Below are 26,221 nucleotides of genomic sequence, written 5' to 3'. Positions count from 1 at the left end.
CTCAGACTCTCTTGGGCAGGGAAAGTGCCAGGGTAAAGAGGACCCTGTTAGAAGCAGAGTTGGCATTGCCAAACCAGCTGCATTGCTACTGGGCAGTAAATGTGGAGACAATGAGGTGGTGGGAAGGAGAGGGCGCAGAATGTGTTAGGATGGAGGAAGAATTCTATAGGGGTTCCAGCTTGCAGGCTATGGTGACAGCAGCAGTGCCACTGGCACCAAGGAAAGGGTGACACAATAGCACAGTGGTTAGCACTGTTACTTCACAGCTTCAGGGTCCCAGGTTCAATTTCCAGCTTGGGTCACTGTCTGTGTGGAGTCTGCACATTCTCAGTGCTGCATGGCTTCCTCCAGGTGCTCCGGTTTCCTCCCACAACGCCCGAAAGACATGCTTGTTAGGTGAATTGGACATTCTGAATTCTCCCCAACATGTACCCCAACAGGAACCAGAATGTGGGGACTCGGAGCTTTTCACAGCAACTTCATTGCAGTGTTAATGTAAGCCTACTTGTGACATTGAAGATTTTTAAAAATAAATATATTTTATTAAAGTTTTCAAACACAATTTTTCCACCTTACAAATCAACATAAAAGATAACACAATAACTAATAAGTAACATTATTTAAATAAAATAGTGAACTGGCAAAGGAACAAAAAATAGTGCTCCCCCCCCCCTGGGCTGCTGCTGCTGACGATCTATTTTCCCTTAACGTTCCGCGAGATAGTCAAGGAACGGTTGCCACCGCCTGGAGAACCCCTGAACCGATCCTCTCAACGCAAACTTCATCCGTTCCAGTTTCATGAACCCTGCCATGTCGTTTGTCCAGGCCTCCACACCGGGGTTTTCGCTTCCTTCCACATAAGTAAGATCCTTCGCCGGGCTACCAGGGACGCAAAGGCCAGAATATCGGCCTCTTTCGCCTCCTGCACTCCCGGCTCTTCCGCTACCCCAAATATAGCTAACCCCCAGCCTGGCTTGACCTGGACCTTCACCACCTTTGAAATCACTCTTGCCACTCCCCTCCAGTACTCATCCAGTGCCGGACACGACCAGAACATACGTGTGTGGTTCGCCGGGCTTCCCAAGCACCTCCCGCACCTGTCCTCCACTCCGAAGAACCTGCTCAGCCTTGCTCCCATCATGTGTGCTCTGTGTAGAACCTTGAATTGTATCAGGCTAAGCCTGGCACACGAGGAAGAGGAATTTACCCAACTTAGGGCATCAGCCCACAGCCCCTCCTCAATCTCCTCCCCCAGCTCTTCCCATCAGCTCCTCGACCAGCGCCTCCCCCTCGTCTCTCATCTCCTGATATATTTCGGACACTTTGCCCCCCCCGACCCATACCCCGGAAATCACTCTATCCTGGATCCCCTCTGTCGGGAGCAGCAGAAATTCCCTCACCTAGTGCCTCGTAAACGCCCTCACTTGCATGTATCTAAAGATATTCCCCGGGGGCAACTCATACTTTTCCTCCAGCGCTCCCAGGCTCGCAAACTCCCCGTCAATAAACAAGTCTCTCAATCTCCTAATTCCTGCCCGATGCCAGCTCTGGAACCCTCCGTCCGTCCTTCCTGGGACAAACCTATGGTTATTCCTGATCGGGGACCACACCGAGGCAACCGTCACCCCCCTATGTCGCCTCCATTGCTCCCAGATCCTTAAGGTTGCCACCACCACTGGGTTTGTGGTATACCTTTTCGGGGAGAGCGGTAGCGGCGCCGTCACCAGCGCCTTTAGGCTCGTTCTTTTACAGGACGCCATCTCCAGCCTCTTCCACGCCGCCCCCTCTCCCTCCCTCATCCACTTGCAAACCATCGGCACATTGGCGGCCCAGTAATAATCGTCCAGATTCGGCAACGCCAGTCCCCCTCTATCCCTGCTGCGCTGCAGGAACCCCCTCCTTACCCTCGGGGTCTTCCCTGCCCACACAAAACTCATAACACTCCTATCTATTTTCTTAAAAAAGGACTTAGTGATCAAAATGGGGAGACATTGAAACACAAAAAGAAACCTTGGGAGGACCATCATCTTGACCGCCTGCACTCTGCCCGCCAGTGAGAGCGGCAGCATATCCCACCTCTTGAAATCCTCCTCCATCTGCTCCACCAGCCGCGTCAGATTGAGTTTGTGTAGAGTTCCCCAGCTCCTGGCTACCTGAATCTCCTTTACAAACCCTGTCTGGTCTTCCTGCACCACCCCCGGGACACAATCCTCGATCCTTGTCGCTAGCACTTTTGCCAGCAACTTGGCGTCTACATTCAGGAGCGAGATAGGCCTACATGACCCGCATTGCAGCGGATCTTTATCTCGCTTCAGGATTAGTGATATCGTCGCCTTCGACATTGTCGGGGGTAGAGTCCCCCCTTCTCTGGCCTCATTAAAGGTTCTCGCCAGCAGCGGGGCCAACAAGTCCACATATTTGCTGTAAAATCCCACCGGGAACCCGTCTGGTCCCGGGGCCTTCCCAGCCTGCATGTTCCCCAGCCCTTTAGTCACCTCATCCACCCCGATTGGCGCCCCCAGACCTGCCACCTCCTGCTCCTCCACCCTTGGGAACCTTAGTTGGTCCAAAAATTGTTGCATCGCCTCTTTTCCCTCCGGGGGTTGGGACCTATATAGCCTCTCATAAAAGGTCTTAAACACCTCATTTACCTTCCCCACACTCCGCTCAGTAGTTCCCGTTTCATCCCTAACTCCCCCTATTTCCCTCGCCGCTATCCTCTTACGAAGCTGGTGGGCCAGCAGCCGGCTCGCCTTTTCCCCATATTCGTATCTCCTCCACTGTGCCTCTGCCTTCCCTGTGGTCAGCAGGTCAAACTCCATCTGAAGTCTTCGCCTCTTCTATATAGTCCTTCGTCCGGGGCCTCCACATATCTTTTATCCACACTCAATATCTCCCCCACTAATCTCTCCCTTTCTTTGCCCTCTTTTTTCTCCTTGTCAACTCTCCCCTAACCACCACCTTCAGCGCTTCCCATACTACCCCCACCTGGACCTCACCATCATCATTGGCCTCCAGGTACCTCTCAATACATCCCCGCACCCTTCCACAGACCCCCTCATCCGCCAATAGTCCCACATCCAGTCGCCAGAGTGGGCGCTGTTCCCTCTCCTCTCCTAGTTCCAGATCCACCCAGTGCGGGGCATGGTCTGAAACGGCTATGGCCGAATACTCAGTTCCTGCCACCCTCTATATCAGTGCCCTGCTCAAAACAAAGAAATCTATCCGGGAGTATACCTTGTGAACATGGGAGCAAAAGGAAAACTCTTTGGCCAACGGCTTGGCAAATCTCCACGGATCCACACCCCCCATTTGCTCCATAAACCCAGAGCACCTGCCGGCCTTCTTCCGGTCCTGGATCTAGACCGATCTAACCCTGGATCCGGCACAGTATTGAAATCCCCCCCCCCCCCATTACCAGGCTTCCTACCTCCTGGTCCAGGATGTGTCCCAGCATCCGCTTCATAAATCCCGCGTCGTCCCAGTTCAGGGCATATACATTTCCCAGCACTACCTCCTTTCCCTGCAATCTACCACTCACCATCACATATCTACCACCGTTGTCCACCACTATATTCCTAGCCTCAAACGACACCCATTTCCCCACCAATATCGCCACCCCTCTATTTTTCACGTCCAACCCGGAGTGGAACACCTGTCCCACTCATCCTTTCCTTAACCTAACCTGATCCGCCACCTTCAGATGCGTCTCCTGACGCATGACCACGTCTGCCTTCAATCCTTTTAAGTGCGCGAACACTCGGGCCCTCTTGATCAGCCCATTTAGGCCTCTCGCATTCCACGTGATCAGCCGGATTGGGGTGGCTGCCTGCACCCCCTCCCCCCCGCCGACTAGCCATCCCCTATTCTAGGCCAGTCCCACGTCCCTCGCACCCACCCGTTTCCCCCAGGCGGCGCACTCCCATCCCGACCACCTCTTCCCTTGCCAGCTCCCTCGCTCCCAGCAGCAGCAACCCAGTTGACCCCCCTCCACCACGAGATCCCCATCTAGCATGCTCACTCCCCCCATGCTTCCGAAAGTCAGCTGACTCCAACTGACCCTGGCTTCCTCCGCTCTCTCCTTGGACCCCCCCCCCCCCCTCGTGTGTGGAACTTGCATCCTCCTTGCGCCTATCTTCCCGCCATCATCTCCCTAGCGCGGGAAAAAACCCGCGCTTTCCTGGATCGGCCCTGCCCCCTATGGCGCAGCTCCCCCATTCCCCACAGTCCCTTTTTCTACCGGCGCCCACATTTCACAGTGTCACCCCGTCAAGAGGAGAAAAAACCCCGTCTATCGTCCCGATACTGTGAACCTCCCATTCCCCAATTTACATTTCTGTACATCAACATAGTCATCTCCCCCTCAGCATCAGTCCCTCAGTTCTGGTCCAATTTCTCTTCTTGGATGAAGGTCTATGCCTCGTCCGACGTTTCAAAGTAGTAGTGTCTATCTTGGTGCGTGACCCACAATCGCGCCGGCTGCAGCATCCCAAACTTTATTTTCTTCTTGCGAAGCACCGCCTTGGCCAGATTAAAACTCTCTCCCTCGCCACCTCCACGCTCCAGTCCTGATTACACTCGTATCACCGCATTCTCCCACCTGCTACTCAGTACCTTCTTGGCCCAGCTCAAAACAGCCAGTCGGTGAAGCGGTGAAATCACACCACTATCGCCCTTGGTGGTTCTCCAGCCTTTGGTCTCCTCGCAAGGACCCAGTAAGCCCCTTCCACCTCCAGGGGGCCCAAGACCGGTGTGGAGTGAGGCACTACACAGGGTAAGCAAGACTTCCTGGTGCGCAAGAATGAGCCAGATACAATTCTAGGTGGTACACCGGGTGCACATACTTTGGCGAGAATGAGTGGGTTCTTCCAGGGAGTGGCAATCATGAGCAGGGACCAGCAAACCACACATATTCTGGAGCTGAGAAGCTAGGTATTCAGGGCAGGAGTGTTCATGACACTAATGAAGATTGTAGTGGGAGAGGTTGGGCCGAACCCTTTGGTGACGATATCAGAAGCTGGAACTGATGGAGGGACGAAAGGCCGATGTTGTGGCCTTCGCCTCTGGTTTCCCAAAGATCTTACTGGAATAGCAGTTGGCAACGTCACTGGGGGCGGTGGCCTGGCTGGGAAACTTCTGTGACTGTCTCAGTTTGGAAAAGATTTAATAGAGGGGCTCAGCAGAGGATTTTGAGGCAGGGTGGGGAATGTTCGTGACTGTTTAAAGATTTGTTCATCACTGGGGTGGGGAAATGCGTTGGGTAGTATGTTCCCTGGGCTGTTTATGTTTTGTAACTGTTTGAATAAAATACTTTTTTTTCTAAAAATTCCATAGTAATCATAATAATGTTTTGACCATCTTTGTGCAGCTTTTAAAAACCCGAATCAGAACATCTCTAAAACGGAATTATAACAAGCCACTTATGTCCTTGCATTACCTAAGAGTATTGTCAGCATTAAGCCTGTGATCATTGGACCCCTATCTCGATGTTCAGGACTTTGGCAAGCCAGTAAGTGAATCATATGCATTGAAAGTACACACAGGAAAGTTTAAAAAATGATAAGCAAATTCAATTTAGTTGAGGAAATTTTTATTTGGAAACATCAGAAATGTGACACCCAACTGGGTGCACATCTTTATGAATAGGCATACATCTTACTACTGGAAACATTTACATGTGCCTCAGGATGTTAAAAACACAAGTAGAACTCACTCCCAATACCAGTACACAAAAGTAGGATTATGATCAGATCCAATCTTTAACCAATTATTACATCCAGGGAGATCTGAGCAAATACAATTACTGACAGTGCAATAATCTACTATATCATGGGGACTCCAGAAATCTTGCTCCATAATAACAATGTATGAACATTTTTAAATCTTTTATAAATAAAATTAAGTGGAAGAAATGAAAACATTACAATCCTAATTGAATCAGAGTGCTCCTCAACAATAATATGGATTGGAAATTGCACATGTGTTTAGGAGCCACTGAACCCGGCTCTTAAAACCAATACAATTCAATACCTAAATACACACAGGACAGACAATCACTAACATACATTGCGCATTTACAAGAGATTGACTACCAAAGTGATACAACTGTACACATTCTGGAGTTAAGACCATTAGAATGACGGAGCTTAATGCTGTATTTGCAGGCTTTATTTTGTGGAAAGGATCAGAGCAACAATCAGGCCATAAAGCCCCAACACTTCGGCAAAAATGAGGATCAGGATCATCCCAACAAATAACCTTGGCTGCTGTGCAGTTCCTCGTACACCAGCATCACCTACTATGCCAATAGCAAAGCCAGCAGCAAGACCACTCAGACCCACGCTCAAACCAGCACCCAGCTGAAGGAAGCTCCTGAAACACAAAAAAGCAGTTTGAGACACTTATGCCAAAAAAAGCTCCAATCCTTTATGGATTTTTATTATGCTGCTCCAACTGCAATTAAACATCTAGGTATTAAAACAGTATTTCACAACAAATATCTCCACACCCCATCCTGGAATCCTCTATATACAAACAAACATAGTCTAATCTAAACAAAATAATCTTTATTGTCACAAGTAGTCTTACATTAACACTGCAATGATGGTACTGTAAGACTTCAGGAGCTAAGTCTGTACTGAAGATCAGATAGTAAAATATTTAACTATAAATTGCATAGTTAGAAAGAGAACGTCACTCATTTATATACGAGAATGAAGGGCAATGTTCTAAACCTAGACATTAATCATGTACACAGCTAGTACACACTAGAATACAAACCACACAGATCAGTTACTACATTATCCACCAAAATGAACAAGAGAATTCCAGCTCAGAGCCTGGTGCAGAAATATTTATCTCAATCACCTGCTGGCTTAATGCAGACACAGAAGGGATTTTACCTTCTCATGACCTTTTCATACAGGTCAGTAACGGAAAAGGGAAAATGTAAATGCTGCTGTGCTTAGCTGTCCCAACCCTGGTCAATTTTAAGCGGAAGCATCATTAAGCAACATGGTCACCAAGATTTTCAGTCTGCAAGTCTGCTTACATTGAGAGATAGACCGCAGGTGAAAATTTGAGGGCCCAAAAGGCAGAGCAAGAGGAGGAAGGCAGGTGTCCACTGCAAAACAGATATACCGCATTGAGGGAGATGGTTCACCAGGGGAAGGCAGCAACAGCCAGGTTCATGGCACTGTGGCTGTCTCTTCTGCGCAGGAGGGCAGGATGAAGAATGGCAGGGCTCTAGTGATAGGGAACTCAATCGTAAGGGGAATAGACAGGCGGTTCTGCAGGCAATCGAGACTCCAGGATGGTGTTGCCTCCCTGGTGCAAGGGTCAAGGATGTCTCGGAGCGGCTGAAGGACATTCTGGGGGGTTGAACATCCAGCTGTCGTGGTGCATATAGGCACCAACGATAACAGGATGAGGTCCTACAAGCTGAATTCAGGGAGTTCGGAGTTAAACTAAAATCTAGGACCTCAAAGGCAAAGGTAGTAATCTGAGAATTGCTACCAGTGCCACAAGCTAGTCAGAGTAGGAATGTCGGGTTAGATAGGATGAATGTGTGACACGAGAGATGGTGCAAGAGGGAGGGATTCAAATTCCTGAGGCACTGGAACTGGTTGTGGGAGAGGAGAGACCAGTACAAACCTGACTTATCTAAATCTGAGCAGGACTGGAACCAATATCCTGGGAGGGTGGGGGTGGTGGTGTTTGTCAGTGCTGTGTGGCAGGGGGATGGGAACCAATGCAGGAAGTCAGAGGGAAGTAAAACGGGGACAGAAACAAAAGGCAGTAAGGGGGAAAAGTGTACGGTAGAGAAGCCAGTCAAAAATCAAAAAGGGCCACAGTACAGGTACAATGACTGAGGAGGCCCAATAATACTAAAAGGAATAAAACAGGAAGTAAAAACAGGAAGTAAAAACAGGAAAGCAAAGCAGCAGGTTATTACATGAAAATATGGGTTCAACAACAAGGAAAATTAGGAGAAGAGTCAAGGAAAAATAACTTAAGGAGGTTACTGATCAAGGTATTAAGATTCAAAACAGGTATAGAAGCCAACACGAGGGTACTTTACCTGAATGCTCGTAGTTTTCGGAATAAGGTAAACGAGTTGATGGCGCAATCATAGTGAATGACTGATTTAGTGGCCATTACTGAAACATGGTTAAGGATGGTCACGACAGGGAGTTGAATATCCAAGGGTATCAAACTATTCAGAAGGTAAAGACATTCGGGAAGTAGTGAGGGATGACATTGGTGCTATGGAGGATAAGGTTGAACCATTTGAGTGGAAATCAGGAATAGTAAGGTGAAAAAGACACTGATAGGAGTAGTCAGGCCACCAAATAGTAACATTATGGTGGGGCAGGCAATAAACAAAGAACTAACTGATGCATGTAGAAATGGTACAGCAGTTATCATGGGGGATTTTAATCTACATGTCAATTGGTTTAACCAGGTCGGTCAAGGCAGCCTTGAGGAGGAGTTTATAGAATGTATCCGCGATAGTTTCCTAGAACAGTACGTGATGGAACCTACGAGGAACAAGCAATCCTAGATCTGGTCCTGTGTAATGAGACAGGATTGATTAATGATCTCAGTTAGGGATCCTCTCAGAAGGAGCGATCACAATATGGTGGAATTTAAAATACAGATGGAGCATGAGCAGGTAAAGTCAAACACTGAGGAACAGTGGAACACCTTCCAAGTGATTTTTCAGTGCTCAGCAAAAAAAAGTTTATACCAACATGGCAACACTTGTGGCACAGTGGTTAGCACTGCTGCCTCACAGCACCGAGGTCCAAGGTTTGATGCCGGCACTGGGTCATTGTCCGTGTGGAGTTTGCACATTCTCCCCATGTCTGCGTGGGTTTCACCCCCACAACCCAAAGATGTGCAGGTTAGGTGGATTGGCTATGCTAAATTGCCCCTCAATTGGAAAAATGACTTGGGTACTTATAAAAAAAAAAAAGAAGAGACAAGTTTATATCTACAAAAAGGACAGTAGAAAGTGAAAATCAAATGTGGATATCGAAGGAAATAAAGAGAAAATTAAATTGAGGGAAAAAGCATACAAAGTGGCAAAGATTAGAGAGAGACTAGAGGATTGGGAAACCTTTGGGGGGGCAACAGAAATGACTAAAAAAGCTATAAAGAGTAAAATAGATTAAGAGTGTAAACTTGCTCAGAATATAAAAACAGATAGTAAAAAGAGTGGCTATGGTAAATATTGGTCCTTTAGAGGAAGAGAAGGGATAATGGGAGATGAGGTAATGGCTGAGAAATTGAACAGGTTTTTTGGGTGGGTCTTCAGTGGAAGACACATAACATGCTATGACAGGAGAGGACCTTGAGATGATTGTTATCACTAAGGAGGTAGTGATGGGCAAGCTAATGGGGCTAAAGGTAGACGAGTCTCCTAGCCCTGATGGAAAGCATCCCAGGGTACTAAAAGGGATGGCTAGGGAAATTGCAAATGCACTTGTGATAATTTACCAAAATTCACTAGACTGGAGTGTTTCCCCCTCCGGCAGAGTGGACATTCGCAAACGTGACACCACTGTTTAAATTGTCCCATTGGACAAAGGGCATGTCGTGCTGAACTAATTTGGTGGAATTTTGTGAGGACATTACCAGTGCAGGAGACAACGGGAAGCCAATGGATGTGGTATATCTGGATAGCCAGAAAGCTTTTGACAAGGTGCCACATAAAAAAGATAAAGATGCATGGCGTTAATGGTAAAGTAGTAGCATGGCTAGAGGATTGGTTAATTAATAGAAAGCAAAGAGTGGGGATTAATGGGTGTTTTTTTGGTTGGCAATCAGTAGCAAGTGATGTCCCTCAGGTATCAGTGTTGGGCCCACAATTGACATAGATGATTTGGAGTTGGGGACCAAGTGCAATGTGGCCAAGTTTGCAGACGACACCAAGATGAGTGGTAAAGCAAAAAGTGCAGAGGGTACTGGACGTCTGCAGAGGGATTTGGATAGTTAAATGAATGGATTTTTAGGGTCTGGCAGATGTAATACAATGCTAACAAATGAGGTTATCCATTTTGGTAGGAATAACAGCCAAAGGGATTATTTTTTAAATGATAAAATATTAAAACATGCTACCATGCAGAGGGACCTGGGTGTGCTAGTGCACGAGTCCCAAAAAGTTGGTTTACACATGTAACGGGTGATTAAGGCAGCAAATGGAGTTTGCTAGAGGGATTGAATTTAAGACTAAAGGTTAGGCGGCAACGGTATAAGATGTTAGTGAGGCCACACCTGGAATATTGTTCAGTTTTGGTCTCCTTACCAGAGAAAGGGCGTACTGGCACTGGAGGGTGTGCAGAGGAGATTTACTAGGTTAATCCCAGAGTTGAGGGGGTTGGATTACAAGGAGAGGTTGAGTAAACTGGAACTGTACTCGTTGGAAGTTAGAAGGATGCAGGGGGATCATATAAAAACATAAAATTATGAAGGGAATAGATAGGATAGATGCAGGCAGGTTGTTTCCACTGGCAGGTGAAAGCAGAATTGGGGGCATAGCCTCAAAATAAGGGGAAGTAGATGGAGGACTGAGCTCAGGGGGAACTTCTTCACCCAAAGGGTTGTGAATCTATGGAATTATCTGCCCAGTGAAGCAGTCAAGCTCCTTCATTAAATGTTTTCAAGATAAAGATATAGTTTTTTGAAGAATAATGGAATAAAGGGTTATGGTATTCAGGCAGGAAAGTGGAGCTGAGTCCACAAAAGATCAGCCATTATCTCACTGAATGGCAGAGCAGGCTTGAAGGGCCAGATGGCCTACTCTTGTTGAGTTAACACCAACAATGTACTTAAAACCATTAGCTTAATTTAAACCTCATCCACATAGCAACACAATCACAGTCTCCACACATCTGTGGAAAGCAGTGTTGCTGTAAAGTATTTTAAGGCAAAGACCAACACATGGCTAAACAGCACCAACTAACACCTCAAATTAATTATCTTTTAGTTTCTAATGTAAAGTGACAGCAGTGACATAAGACAGGCAAAAAATGGCTCAGTACTTTATTCAAGAACCTAGCAAGAATCCATGTCAAATAGAACCATTTCTAATAGGAAACTTGGGGCTGAATTTAGCCTTTATACATGGCACATTGCATCCAAATTCCCGTTGCAGCTTTCAGTATTGTAGCCATCACTCCTATCGTCACCTACAAGTGTTCTTCTGCATTTCCCCATGTCTTGTGCAAGGGAAGTGTACTTCATGGAACTGTCCTAATATTAATTCATCCCAATCATTTAGACCATACAGCAACTCCATTTTCATGTGCAGCAGTGGCTAGCACTGCTGTCGCATGGCGCCAAGGACCCAGGTTCGATCCCGGATCACTGTCAGTGTGGAGTTTGCACATTCTCCCCATGTCTGCATGGGTTTCACCCCCAGAAGCAAAGATATGAAGTGTAGGTAGATTGGCCCCCTTAATTGGAAAAAATTGGGTACTGTTAATTTTTTATTTTTTTATATAAATTAAAACCCCCATTTTCACCATAGTCATTAAAGCATTCTAAAAGCTACACCAGCTGCCTACCCTGCTGATCTTTAACAATCTATTATACAACTGCGACAAATTTCTATATTGGATAATAATTCTCATTGTTGCTTTGAGGATACTAATATTTATAATCTTTTGTTTCCAATAAGCAGTGTATTGCTGGAAGTACAAGACAACCTGGCTTTCTTCTGATACTTTGCAAGTCCAACTACATCCAACTACAATCAGTTAGTCGGAATAAGGAGCACAATGCTGCTCTGACCCGCCACATGGCCACTGGTTCAGTTCCATTGGCTCAGACACCTTGGATGTTTATGCCAGAAAAACCTCAAACTGAAAGAAAACAAAACAGCTCATTACCACTTGCATGTTACACAAGTGGCAATTGAACCTCTCCATTAGCATTGAATGAAATTTCACTAAATTGAAAAGCAGAATTTTAGCCATGTCTCAGCAGACTGCCATCTTTGCTGCATTACTCAATTATAGAAGCAGATTCATCAACAAAGCCAGCTACTTTAGCACTTGCCCTTCAGAGTTAGAATCTCATCCCATTTCCACATTCTTCTAGGGGCCTAATTTTAGTTTAAGATTGGAATGTGCCAAACTTTAAAATGAAGTCTCACACTGCCCGAAATCTTATGTCCATCAGGTGTCACCGTCTCCACAACTGCAAATACCTTATTAGGGGCAGCACGGTAGCCTTGTGGATAGCACAATTGCTTCACAGCTCCAGGGTCCCAGGTTCGATTCTGGCTTGGGTCACTGTCTGTGCGGAGTCTGCACATCCTCCCAGTGTGTGCGTGGGTTTCCTCCGGGTGCTCCGGTTTCCTCCCACAGTCCAAAGATGTGCGGGTTAGGTGGATTGGCCATGATAAATTGCCCTTAGTGTTGGGTGGGGTTACTGGGTTATGGGGATAGGGTGGCGGTGTTGACCTTGGGTAGGGTGCTCTTTCCAAGAGCCGGTGCAGACTCGATGGGCTGAATGGCCTCCTTCTGCTCTGTAAATTCTATAATTCTATGAGAGCCATTACCCCTTTCTATTGACAAAGCCCAAACACTAGTGCTCAACTAGAATCAGATCTTTCACACAAGACAAACATTAAATTGACATACTAGTTATCATGAAGTAGAGTATGTCAGAGGGATCTCAATCAGAAATGTCACTCATCATCCAACACCTCCTCCTTCAGACATGGTTATAAATCAATTCAATGTCACTTTTAAGCCATTCCAGTTTCTCAATACCTACAATGCCTTTTGCTTAAAGAAAAATCACATTTGATATGTTTTTTACTAGCTCTACATTCAAATTATTGTGCACCGTAAAAAGAAGCAACCCCTGAATAGACTGTTTTTGCAAACAAAGAAACGGCTCAGTAATTTATATTCTGATGCACTATCCTTTCCCCAATTTCACAACTTTAATCTGCTCAGTCACAGGCACAATAATTAGCACTGTTGCTTCACAGCGCCAGGGGCCCAGTTTTGATTCCCGGCTTGGGTCATTGTCTGTGTGGAGTCTGCGTGGGTCCCAAAAGACGTGCAGTTAGGTGAATTGGACATTCTGAATTCTCCCAGTGTACCCGAAAAGGCGCCAGATTGTGGCGACTAGGGGCTTTTCGGAGTAACTTCATTGCAGTGTTAATGTAAGCCTACTTGCGACACTAATAACGATGATGCAAGAGGAGAGGGGGGGGAGCAAGAGAGGGGGGGGAGCAAGAGAGGGGGGGGGAGCAAGAGAGGGGGGGGGAGCAAGAGAGGGGGGGGGAGCAAGAGAGGGGGGGGGAGCAAGAGAGGGGGGGGGAGCAAGAGAGGGGGGGGGAGCAAGAGAGGGGGGGGGAGCAAGAGAGGGGGGGGGAGCAAGAGAGGGGGGGGGAGCAAGAGAGAGGGGGGGAGCAAGAGAGGGGGGGAGCAAGAGAGGGGGGGAGCAAGAGAGGGGGGGAGCAAGAGAGGGGGGGAGCAAGAGAGGGGGGGAGCAAGAGAGGGGGGGAGCAAGAGAGGGGGGGAGCAAGAGAGGGGGGGAGCAAGAGAGGGGGGGAGCAAGAGAGGGGGGGAGCAAGAGAGGGGGGGAGCAAGAGAGGGGGGGAGCAAGAGAGGGGGGGAGCAAGAGAGGGGGGGAGCAAGAGAGGGGGGGAGCAAGAGAGGGGGGGAGCAAGAGAGGGGGGGAGCAAGAGAGGGGGGGAGCAAGAGAGGGGGGGAGCAAGAGAGGGGGGGGAGCAAGAGAGGGGGGGGAGCAAGAGAGGGGGGGGAGCAAGAGAGGGGGGGAGCAAGAGAGGGGGGGAGCAAGAGAGGGGGGGAGCAAGAGAGGGGGGGAGCAAGAGAGGGGGGGAGCAAGAGAGGGGGGGAGCAAGAGAGGGGGGGAGCAAGAGAGGGGGGGAGCAAGAGAGGGGGGGAGCAAGAGAGGGGGGGAGCAAGAGAGGGGGGGAGCAAGAGAGGGGGGGAGCAAGAGAGGGGGGGAGCAAGAGAGGGGGGGAGCAAGAGGGGGGGGGAGCAAGAGAGGGGGGGGAGCAAGAGAGGGGGGGGAGCAAGAGAGGGGGGGGAGCAAGAGAGGGGGGGGAGCAAGAGAGGGGGGGAGCAAGAGAGGGGGGGAGCAAGAGAGGGGGGGAGCAAGAGAGGGGGGGAGCAAGAGAGGGGGGGGAGCAAGAGAGGGGGGGAGCAAGAGAGGGGGGGAGCAAGAGAGGGGGGGAGCAAGAGAGGGGGGGGAGCAAGAGAGGGGGGGGAGCAAGAGAGGGGGGGGAGCAAGAGAGGGGGGGAGCAAGAGAGGGGGGGAGCAAGAGAGGGGGGGAGCAAGAGAGGGGGGGGAGCAAGAGAGGGGGGGGAGCAAGAGAGGGGGGGGAGCAAGAGAGGGGGGGGAGCAAGAGAGGGGGGGGAGCAAGAGAGGGGGGGGAGCAAGAGAGGGGGGGGAGCAAGAGAGGGGGGGGAGCAAGAGAGGGGGGGGAGCAAGAGAGGGGGGGGAGCAAGAGAGGGGGGGGAGCAAGAGAGGGGGGGGAGCAAGAGAGGGGGGGGAGCAAGAGAGGGGGGGAGCAAGAGAGGGGGGGAGCAAGAGAGGGGGGGAGCAAGAGAGGGGGGGAGCAAGAGAGGGGGGGAGCAAGAGAGGGGGGGAGCAAGAGAGGGGGGGAGCAAGAGAGGGGGGGAGCAAGAGAGGGGGGGAGCAAGAGAGGGGGGGAGCAAGAGAGGGGGGGAGCAAGAGAGGGGGGGAGCAAGAGAGGGGGGGGAGCAAGAGAGGGGGGGGAGCAAGAGAGGGGGGGGAGCAAGAGAGGGGGGGGAGCAAGAGAGGGGGGGGAGCAAGAGAGGGGGGGGAGCAAGAGAGGGGGGGGAGCAAGAGAGGGGGGGGAGCAAGAGAGGGGGGGGAGCAAGAGAGGGGGGGGAGCAAGAGAGGGGGGGGAGCAAGAGAGGGGGGGGAGCAAGAGAGGGGGGGGAGCAAGAGAGGGGGGGAGCAAGAGAGGGGGGGGAGCAAGAGAGGGGGGGGGAGCAAGAGAGGGGGGGGAGCAAGAGAGGGGGGGAGCAAGAGAGGGGGGGAGCAAGAGAGGGGGGGGAGCAAGAGAGGGGGGGGAGCAAGAGAGGGGGGGGAGCAAGAGAGGGGGGGGAGCAAGAGAGGGGGGGGAGCAAGAGAGGGGGGGGAGCAAGAGAGGGGGGGGAGCAAGAGAGGGGGGGGAGCAAGAGAGGGGGGGGAGCAAGAGAGGGGGGGGAGCAAGAGAGGGGGGGGAGCAAGAGAGGGGGGGGAGCAAGAGAGGGGGGGGAGCAAGAGAGGGGGGGGAGCAAGAGAGGGGGGGGAGCAAGAGAGGGGGGGGAGCAAGAGAGGGGGGGGAGCAAGAGAGGGGGGGGAGCAAGAGAGGGGGGGGAGCAAGAGAGGGGGGGGAGCAAGAGAGGGGGGGGGAGCAAGAGAGGGGGGGGAGCAAGAGAGGGGGGGGAGCAAGAGAGGGGGGGGAGCAAGAGAGGGGGGGGAGCAAGAGAGGGGGGGGGAATGGTCGATATTGAAGTTACCTAGACTTGTGTACAGGGAGTAGCTGAAACTTTCCAGGGTCCACATCCCTCTATTACCATTCTGTTCATGTATATGTCAAGACACCCCTTAAACGTCACTATCATACCTCTTTCCATCACCAACAAGTTCCAGGCACCCAATATCCTGTATTTAAAAAATCCCTCACATAAAAACATCCTACACATCTCTTCCAAACTTTTCCGTTTACACCATGTCCCCATGTAATTGACTCTTCCACCCTGGAAAAAAGGTTCTGACCATCCACTGTCCAGGTCTTTTCCAGTGAAAATAAACACTTGTTTATCCAATCTCTCCTCATAGTTAATGGCCTCCATACCAGGCAACATCCTGGTAAACCTCCACATCCTGTGTGGCGACCATAATTGAACACTAATTCTAATGGGAGTGCGGTGCAGGAGCAGAGGGACCTTGGAAAAGAAATCACCAAAGGCGGCAGGGTCGGTTGTGTCCCAGGGGGCTAGAGGCTGATGTTTTGGCCTTTGCTTCCCTGGTAGCCCGGAGACAGATCTTATTGGCGTGGAAGGACTCAGGACTCACAAAATCAGGGGTATGGGTTGGCAACATGGCTGGGTTTTTCAGACTCGAGATGATAATGTTCACCCTCAGGGGATCGATGCTAGGATTTGCCCAGAGGTGGCAGCAATTCATTGACTTCTTTGGGGAAAATTAAGCTGTCAGCGAGATTAGAGGAGCAAGACTGTACAAGGAGAAGAGATTTGATAGGGTAGATATGGGGAAATTGTTCCCTTTGGCAGAAGAATCAAGAACTAGAGGATAATGATTTACAGTCATTGGCAAAAGGAGAAAGGGACAAGGAAAAATCTTTTATGCACTGTGTGGAGTCAGATCCAAATCGAGGCCGAAAGAGAATTGGATCATTAACTGAAAAGAAAAAAATTGTAGAGCTACAGGAAAAAGGCAAGGAAGCCAGACTAGGTGATATGCTCTTGCAAGATGACAGACCAGTCTGCACATTCTCCCCGTGTGCGTGTGGGTTTCCTCCGGGTGCTCTGGTTTCCTCACACAGTCCAAAGATGTGCAGGTTAGGTGGATTGGCCAAGTGTCCAAAATTGTCCTTAGTGTTGGGTGGGGTTACTGGGTTATGGGGATAGGGTGGAGGTGTGGACCTTGGGTAGGGTTTTCTTCCAAAGAGCCAGTGCAGACTTGATGGGCTGAACAGCCTCCTTCTGCACTGTAAATTCTATGAAAATATGGCTGCAATCCTATTATTCTATGTTAGCAGTTAATTCTCTTAGACAAAATTTTAAATAGATGAGCTGAAAGAAAATGTTAACCACCTTCATGCATATCAGACAATAAAGCAAACTCCCAGTTAAAGAGACTTACTTGAATAATGTTATCTTTTCTGTGAGGGAGTTGGCAATTAGTACTGCCACCACCAGTCCATAGATAGCAATAATACCCGCCATCACAACAGGAATGATGGATTTCATGATTAGCTCAGGCCTCATGACAGACATAGCAGCAATGCCTGTTCCACTCTTAGCAGTACCATAAGCAGCACCTAGAGCTAAAAAAGAAAATGTTGGGAAGTCAGAACATTAAAATCAGCCAAACAATTACATTCTTTCAGAAGTAGTGACTCCCAAAATAACATCCTTATACTGTCTGCACATCACTGTTTTAAACTCCCAATGTACACATCGATCCAGAGCTTTGTAATGCACACCCTGAACAGAAATTGTTCATTCACTAAGTTACGAGAAGTCAAGAGAACAGTAGGGAAATGGAAGCAGAGCAGCATGCAAAACCATCAAGTCCATGCACAGTCTCACCTTGTAGCTTGGCAATAGGCATAGTAAGACAACAGATGGCACTGGGGTATTTTACCAGCTCATTCAGCTACTGCAAGTCACTGGCTCCAAATTACCATCTGATTTGGTCGTCAAGTCTAGTAGAGTTGCTTCACTTCATAAAATGAGTACCTGCCTAACACAGGCCAGTGAACCAAGGTGTTGATCTACTAGTTTCCAATTTCCCTCAGTTACAAATTGGTTCCTTTTGCAGACAGGAATTTACAATGATTATTTGCTCCAGGAATACTGCATTCCTACAGGCTCAAAATAATTTACTAGAGACAACAGAACACTGGAGTTTAGATTTTTCACTTGGCCCATTAAAAGATGTCTGAAAGCAGGAAGCAAAAACCCTCATTGTATTTTTTAAAAATATTTGCATATGCACTAAGGTGCCATAACCTACAGGGATACAGACCAAGAACTGGAAGAGAGTTTAGGCTGATAGCTCTCAGCCAGAACATGGCTGGCTGAGTGGTCTCATTCTGTGCTATATAATTTATGTTTAACTGTAGCCAAGATTGTCAAATTACAGCTGGCTGCATCACCAACAGCCCCAATAAGGTAATGTATCCCAACAGTAGGATGACTGAAACTACCTTGGCCATGGTGTCGCAAGTTGAGCTTATGTAATATTATTTTATCTATTTTTAAAATCTGCTTCAATGTGAGAAACCACAAGTGTCTGACCTGCAAAAGGTTACATAATATTGGATGCAGTGCAAACAAGACCAGACTGTTTAAACCAGCACTATTAATATGAATCTCAATCAGTTTAAACCAGCACTAGTAATACAAATCTCAATCTGATATCAAACCATTTACGCAACTGTTCACTAGTCACAACTCTGCACCCTGCTGAAAGTGGACACCCAGTTTCCTGTTATAACTCCACTTGGGGAGAAATTAACCAATTAGAAAACGGTTTGAAAACTCCCTATACTGAAGTTAATGCTGATACTACAGCTGGCAATGATTTGTGGATGACCCTCTGCATTAGGCCTGGGTAGTAGGATCAACTAGAAGGAACACTGCATAACAATTTCCTCCAAGTGAGAGGATGAAGGTTAATCCATATAATTAAGCATCACGAATCCCTGATTCAGTGGAAAAGTACAGATTTAACAAACATCAATGCAGAGCAAAACCAGACTCCTTCCTAGTTTTTAACTGAAGGAAACAATCCACATTAGACTTCAGACATTGTACAGTATACAATGCTTGCTTTCCCCAAAGGTCAGCGAACCAGTTTAGATTTTACACCAACCCAACAGCTTTAATGTCATTTCTGCTAGTGCTAGCCGACAAGAAACCTGAATTATTGAATTCAATTTTCTACCCTGCCATAGAATCTCTAGTGCAGGAGGGCATTTGGCCCAACGGGTCTGCAACAACCCTCCGAAAAGCACACTACCTACCCCATCCAATCCCCACAAACCATTGATCATGGCCAATTAGAGAATGGAATCAAAACATTTCATATTTGGAAAGAAACAGAACGGTCTAGGAAAGTTGTCTTACAACATCAGGTTAAAGTCCTGAAGGAGCAGTGCTCTGAAAGCTAGTGATTCGAAACAAACAAACCTGTTGGACTTTAACCTGGTGTTGCAAGACTTCTTACTGTGCTCACCCCAGTCCAACGCCAGGATATCCACATCACGTCTATGAAAGTTAATAGGTCCAGGAGTTTTTTTTTGTTTTTTTTTTGAAACTGAGGCAATCAATGTTTACAATCTTCAGGAATTGGTGTTGACTATTTTGCCCTCCAATTCAACAAGATAATGGAACTCTCAAATAACCACATACCAGCCAACTTTCTCATGTGACCTCTTAAAAAATGCATCTTCCATTAAAGTGTGCACAAACCTGGATATTGTAACCCTGCAGTAGACAACCCAAACTCAGTTGGAATGTCAACACCTGGATGCCTAGAGGTCATTTTGTAACAGAATCATTCTGCGCTACTGAACCAAATGCTCATCTCCAAAAGCTCGGATTGCAAGTACATGAGGTCAGAGAGATTAGTGGAATTATTTTACAGTTGCACCCGAGATCAGGGAATGTAGTTTTTTTTCCCCCCAAAAGCTTTGAAAATAAGAGGACAGAGAAGGATCAATGTGGTGGTATAGAAGCAGGTAAAACAAGAATGGGCCCATCCAACCTCAAGCTCACTCCACCATTCAATTAAGATCATTCACCTCCATGCCATATAACAGTCTTTTCAGCACACAAGACAAATGAACAATGAGGATTTCAGTAATACAAAAGCAAAATATTGGAGATGCTAGAAATCTGAAGTAACAGAAAATGCTGGAAAAACTCAGATCTGTGGAGAGAGAAACAGAGAATAGGAAACTATTTCACTCTCCACATATGCTGCCAGATTGTTTTTTATCTCAGTCTTTATGTTTTTACATTAAACTAGTGGTTCTCAATGCTGGATGATGTTCATCCTTCTGCTTCTCCATCACTGATTCAGCTTTTAGTTATTCCTCTCCACAGGATCACCTTAAGCATACTATCCCTCCCTTTATTTAAAAACTACATGGCATGCTTTATTCTCCCTTGGGAGATGCCCTGGGCACCATATTGGGTCCAGGTATACTTGAAAATATAAATTTAGAGTATCCAATTAAGGGGCAATTTAGCATTGACCTACCCTGCACATCTTTTTGGGTTGTGGGGGTGAGACCCACACAGACACGGGGAGAATATGCAAACTCCATATGGACAGTGACCCGGGGCCAGGATCAAACCAGGGTCCTCTGCGACGAGACAGCAGCGCTAACCACTGCCACCATATTGCCCAACTCCTGGTAATATAATTGCGTTGGAAAACATTCCTGTAAATTTGAGTTCTGGAACCTCCAGAATGCTACAAGGTAATCCAGATGAACCTTCGATTTCATCTCATTCCTATAGTTATAAATGAAAGGTGAAAGTCAATGAAGCAAATGGTATAAAGGGCCCAAGGAAATGGTACTCTCCTGGAGGAAGAATGGAGGGATGTGGCAGGGATGTAATGCATGATAAAAGGCAGGGTTGCTCAACCAATGGTCATTTCTGGTCTTGAAAATTCTGGTGTTCATTTCTCGAATTTAGGCCATTGTACCTTCAATTAGAGATAAGGGAGCAGGAATGAAAATTCAACATAAAAACAAGTTCGTGAAAATACTGCCGTTATGCCAAAGACAGCTCTTAAGCAGGATTACCCACTCAATGTATTTCAGCACACATCATGCCAACTTGTTGTAGGTGGAAATTTTCACTGACAAATTTAGTGAAGGAACAACTTGCTTCAACAAGTCACAACCTAAAGACACGCTTTGCAACCAACAGGGCCTGCTAAAACAGCTTAGGACAAGATAATTCTGATAGTTGTTTATTAACATCACCGTTGCCTTTAGAACAGTACACAGTTGTTTAGATAAACTTGCAAAGTCAAAAGGGACACCTTGCCTTTCTTTGTATAAAAGGTCAGGAGACAAATACCAGGCTAGGTGGTAACTAATACAAGGCCTATAAAGAGATCAGTGAACAATTACAGAGAGTTACACAGAATCACCATGCACTCAAAATGACCAGTGTTACAATTGAGGTTAGAGATTTTGCAGGGTAGGTAGATTAGCCATTTTTAAAATTAAAACAGCAGAAAATATATGCAAGGCCAAACGGTACAAACAATAATTTTGTGTTGGGAGAAACAGGGTACCCTCCCCTCAGTACCAGCGTACAGGGAGGGGGGGTAGGATACTCTTGATTATTAAACAGTTCACAATACAGTTGTTTCACAATACAGTTGTACTAAAAAACAAACAGCACACACTAAACTTTGCACCGGAGAGACCAGATACCCAACAGAAGGGACAGGAAGGCTAAATTGCTCCTCAATTGGAAGAACTTGGTACTCTAAATTTATAAAAAATATAAATAAAGAGCTTTTGGGGCTGTAGCTTTACATTTAGGCTAAATGAAAGGGGGAATGCCTGTGACCCCTTCTGAAGGCTTCCTGACAGTACATCAGGGTGGTTTCATTGATAGAGATCAAAGGAATGTTTGGATTGTTTTACTGAGAAGTTGGTATTATGTTTGAAGACAATGTTCTGAGTGCATGGAGTCTCCCAAAGTCCCAGAAAGGTGTTGCAAATAATTTGCAGTGGTGTTATAAACTGTTCCATTTACTTTTAGGATGGTTAAGGAGATTATTCTTGGAAGGCCCACCTTCTCAACCTTGCCCCTAGCCCGAGGTATGGTGATCCTCAGGTAAAACCACCACCAGTCAGATCTCCTCCTCAAAAGGGGAAAGCAGGTCATCTGGGACTGCTGTGGTAACTTTACAACTTTACTTTTAGGATGAAAGGAAATTGGGGGTCAAGAATAGCTCACTAGTATTTTTCCCTAGATTCAAGGTTGATGGTTTAATTTTACAATAGGGAAAGAGGACACCATTTTCGAGATCAGGTTACAGGCTTCTGCACTGATCAATGAATGTCTGACAGCAGTTCTGTATGGTCAGAGAGAAAAGGCTTTGGCTTTGTGAGCTACCACATCACTAGTCAAAGATGGCTGCAAGACATGCCTCTCAAGGATTCCAGGATCTTGGCATTCCAGGAGAAGGGACCATTGGAATAGGCTTCACTGCTGGGGGTGAATTTCAGAAGCTCTGGAAGCTGGGACCCAAAACAGGGAAAACATGAATCCACTGGAAGCAGAATGCAACTGTGAATCCACTGAAAGCAGAATGCAACTGCAGAATGCTATCACCCAACACTTCACAATAAATATATGGAGCACAACTTTCTGTAGTTTAAATTAAAAACTGCCTACAAAACAGGGTTGGGTTATTAGATTTTGGTCATTCATTACAATAAAAATCTTTAAAACATGAAAAATCTCATCTTTTTCAGCTATTAACTGAATGTTTAAGGAATTCAAATTTCGATCAGTCTCTACAAAGATAAACATCTGGCAAATGAGCATTTGTCAAATCATTCACCTTGACCAAGCTGACAATAGTTAATATATCAATGATAGTCCCATTAAACATGGGATGTAGTGTCCAGAAAGAACTTTAGTCTAAACCATTCAAGCCTTGCTTTACATATGTGCTCTGTGCACTCAACACCTTCATGTGCCAGATAATAAAGAGGCTGTATAAGTATTAACCTGTTCTTCCACAGATTCTATCAAGTTCTCCACCTGCAGTATTTGGTCTTTGTTCCAGGGTTACTACCCCCATTTCTAAATAAACCATTTTCACTGGATCCAGTGTGCATATTGTTAGTCTCAATTTGAAAAACAGACATTTATTCCTATCTGGAACGAACATATTTCAGGCAGTTGGTATTGATGTGCTTGCTACTGAACACACTAAAAGTAATACGCCATTGACAGTTTAAGATGGCTGCTTAATTTATTTCACTGTAGGAATAGTACACATTCTGAATAAACCAACAAGAGAAGAAACCAGTGGGCAGAAGGAAAAGCCTCCTCTTCCCCCCCCCCCCCCAGCTTTAACAGGGTTGGGGTGGTGGCAGTGTGCATGTGGACACAGCCACAGCAAGATGGAAAAAGGTGACCAGTTAACTCACTAGGCCAGTGAGTGCACCTGGGTTTTCCTCCCCTGCTGAACCTTGACTTTGAATGGTAATTTCCACTATCTCTGAAAATTTAAAATTCACTTTAAAAAGCAACAAGCAGTCTGTGTCAATGCATAGAATCACATTTGAACAAAGCCAAATAAACTAGGTTAAAACAAGGTTTCCAAAATATTCTAAAATAGCATTTGAGGACTATTTCATGGATGTGCAGACAGGGAGATGATGAGACAGATAAACTAGTGATAAAGGACAAGCACTACACTGCTAACATTTTGGTGCATGCCAATTAAACTTTTGATTAAAGGTGTAATTTGTCAGCCCTCAACTTGGGGTCTCTGCGAGCACAAGGAACAACCATGTTCAAATTGTATCCTTTGAATTACTCAGAAGCATGGAGTGTAGGGTGCCTTGTTGCTTTCTCTATGGCAATGACTTAGCCAACCAATTACCCCATTTCTCCCTCGTACAAATTGTTCTGATCATTTGAAATTTGGCATTCTTGCATTTATCCTGATGTGTGCAAGATGAAAAGCTTCAGCAACATTGCTTTTCAGCAATATTCAAGTTCTATGCTTAGTGGCTTGTTTCGAAATGTCATTCACACATCGCATCCAAAATGAACAAGTATTGACTAAAAATCTAAATAGAACAAGACTGCTGCCAACAGGCTGAAAATTGGCTATTGGCTATCAAACTACAACTCTCCCTAGACCAATCAGATTCCTTCCCTGCAGTTCTATTAGCTCTCACTTGAACCTGACTGAGGAATGTTTTACAGGTCTGTGCAAACCCTGCCTAGTTTAAGGTTATTTACTCATTCAAGGAATTTACATTATTGCGACATAGTGGAAGATTAAAGCAAGTCAGGTGGACATGAGACACCAGCGGCTGGTTTAGCACACTGGGCTAAATAGCTGGCTTTTAAAGCAGACCAAGGCAGGCCAGCAGCACGGTTCAATTCCCTGAACAGGCGCCAGAATGCGGCGACTATGGGCTTTTCACAGTAACTTCATTTGAAGCCTACTTGTGACAACAGATTTTCATTTCATTTTCAAATTTAAAAAAAAATGGAAATTCTCAACGAGGCGCATTATATGCCACTTGCTCAGAATGCACACCCTCATACGTTGTTCCTGCTGTAGTGGATGGAGTCCACCTGTGAAACCATACCACAGAATCAAATAAATGTTGATTAGAAAAAAAGCCCAAAAGATCGCAAAAAAAATTACCAACTATTTTCTTGCATGAATCCAAGAAAACGATCGCTAAAAATATCGCTTTAAATTACCACCAATTATTTTCCGACAGGAACAAAATCGGCCAAGATTAAAATTAGATTATAGGCTATTGGTTTGGGGAGCTATAAAGCTATATTCCACACAAGTAGTTTCAACTGGCAAAATATAATTTCATGGGGATTATGCAAACCCCCGATCCACGTTAATTTCGTGTAGTGACAGTGATAGCATTACAATAAATCAAGGGGCTGTGGCCGTTGTCCTTTTAAAAAAAACTAGAGTAAAAACTGCGGCATTTCACCATAATAACGCGACTTAAAGCGAAACAGAATGTTGCAAGCCACGTACATACAACGTTAGCACCCACACCCCAAGTCATATGATGGGCTCGGGACTGCCCGCTCCGGAAATCGCCGAACCCTCCCCCCCCCCCAACCCACGCAGAACGGCGATGCCCCAGGGAGATCACAAGGCGGAAACACCCGAACGCCCCACCTCTCTTCTTCTCCCCCCCCCCCCCCAGTGAGTGACGGAAAGGCTCGAGCGCCAGCAGCTGGTGACGGAAAGGCTCGAGCGCCAGCAGCTGGAGGGTGACCATTCACATACGCAGGCGACAGCGTCCGCTGCAGGAAACACCGTCAGCGGCGGCAGCCCGTCGCTCGGCAGAGGTGAACAGACATTTAGATATAAATAAATAAAAAGCACCCAGGCTCACTCGCTCGCGGCCATCTTATGGATAAATATACATTTTTATTTTTTTTAAAAATCGAGCCTGAAACCGAAACCATCCCCAACCCAATCCCGGCGGGGCTCGAACGTCGATTAGGCCGGACAGCAGCGACCGGCCTCCCGCCGGCGACAGGCGCGAGACTCACCGCTAAAAACCATGGCAGCTGAGGCGCCCATCACGGCGAAAAAGGGCGAGTATTCGGGAACTTCGGTGGTGGACATCTTGTCGGCTACCCGTGCAGAACTAACGCTAACTACCGGTGATTTATATAAAGCGGGTGGCTTGTCGCCTTTTTTCTTTTCTTGCTCGTCTCTTTTCTCCCCCAACTTGGTGCTTTTCGTTCTCGTTCTGTTTTTCCCCCCCAAACCTCCGGTTCCCCAACACCACCGCCGCCCGTCACACAGGGAGAAGCTCTGCTCCTGCCCGACCCTAAATACAAACTACCGACAAAATGGCGGGGAGAGGCACGTGACCGCGCCCGGGGATCCTACCACCACCGTGGGGAGGATAGGGGGGGTGATATCAGCGCACGGCCATTCAACTTAAACTGGCTCTTCGATTACCACCAAGAGGCACGAGGCTTCGCGCCTGGTCAGCATTTTGGGCAATGCCTCCTCCCAGCGTTTTCTGCCTTTTATGTGGCCAGTGCAGTGGTTATCCACGAGCCTTCTCTCCCCCTGTCACCCCTCTTGTGTTGGTTGCCGCCGCTGCGGGCGGTTCTGTGAATCAGCCTGATGACTGCACAGGGCAGAAAGGGAGGTTCAAATGAAAGGCTTTTTACTGCACTGGACAAAAGTACAACATCACTGAACCGCTCTGATCATGCAAACCCTCTACGTGTTTAGCTGGTGCTAACTTGCATTCCTTGAAAGTGTTCAGCATTTTTATTTTATCTGTACAAGAATCAAATGTGCAGGAAGGTGGTTTTTCATTCAATCATTCGCATTCAACTCTTTGGCCAACACCGGTATCTACATATATGGATGTAATCTCCAGTTGACATTCAGGATACCCAAATCACAGAAGTGGCAGAATGTGTGTTGCATTGCCTGAAGGGCTCAGGATTTTTATTGCAAACTCAAGGTCATCTGTGTAACCCAAAGAGGTAGTCTGATGACTACAGTAAATGGTTTTCTTTTGCATTGCTTCGCTTGAATTTAGTTTTAAAGTAAGGTTATCATGCAACATAATACGGCGACAGGTAGACGGACCAAATGTAATTGTGCTATGATCTGAGGAAGGCCCAGTGGTGTCCATGAAGTTCCTATCCACAATTTAGATGTAGTCATCAGG

General features: G+C 47.0%; 1 protein-coding gene across 1 annotated transcript; it reads right to left on the bottom strand.

Moving 5' to 3' along the window:
• Nucleotides 1-5,573: 5,573 nt before the first annotated feature.
• Nucleotides 5,574-25,358, bottom strand: LOC140394294 (V-type proton ATPase 16 kDa proteolipid subunit c). Its single transcript, XM_072481395.1, has 3 exons — nt 25,074-25,358; nt 16,891-17,074; nt 5,574-6,372 (listed from the first exon to the last, which is right to left on the bottom strand). Exons 1-3 carry the CDS (start codon nt 25,147-25,149, stop codon nt 6,168-6,170), a joined length of 465 nt encoding a protein of 154 aa, XP_072337496.1. The 5' UTR covers nt 25,150-25,358; the 3' UTR covers nt 5,574-6,167.
• Between the last annotated feature and the right edge of the window lie 863 nt (nt 25,359-26,221).

Source organism: Scyliorhinus torazame, chromosome 17 (assembly GCF_047496885.1).
Source record: "Scyliorhinus torazame isolate Kashiwa2021f chromosome 17, sScyTor2.1, whole genome shotgun sequence".
Lineage (NCBI taxonomy): Eukaryota > Metazoa > Chordata > Chondrichthyes > Carcharhiniformes > Scyliorhinidae > Scyliorhinus > Scyliorhinus torazame.
Note: the sequence above shows the minus strand (reverse complement) of the source record. Positions and strands in the feature narration are given on the sequence as shown.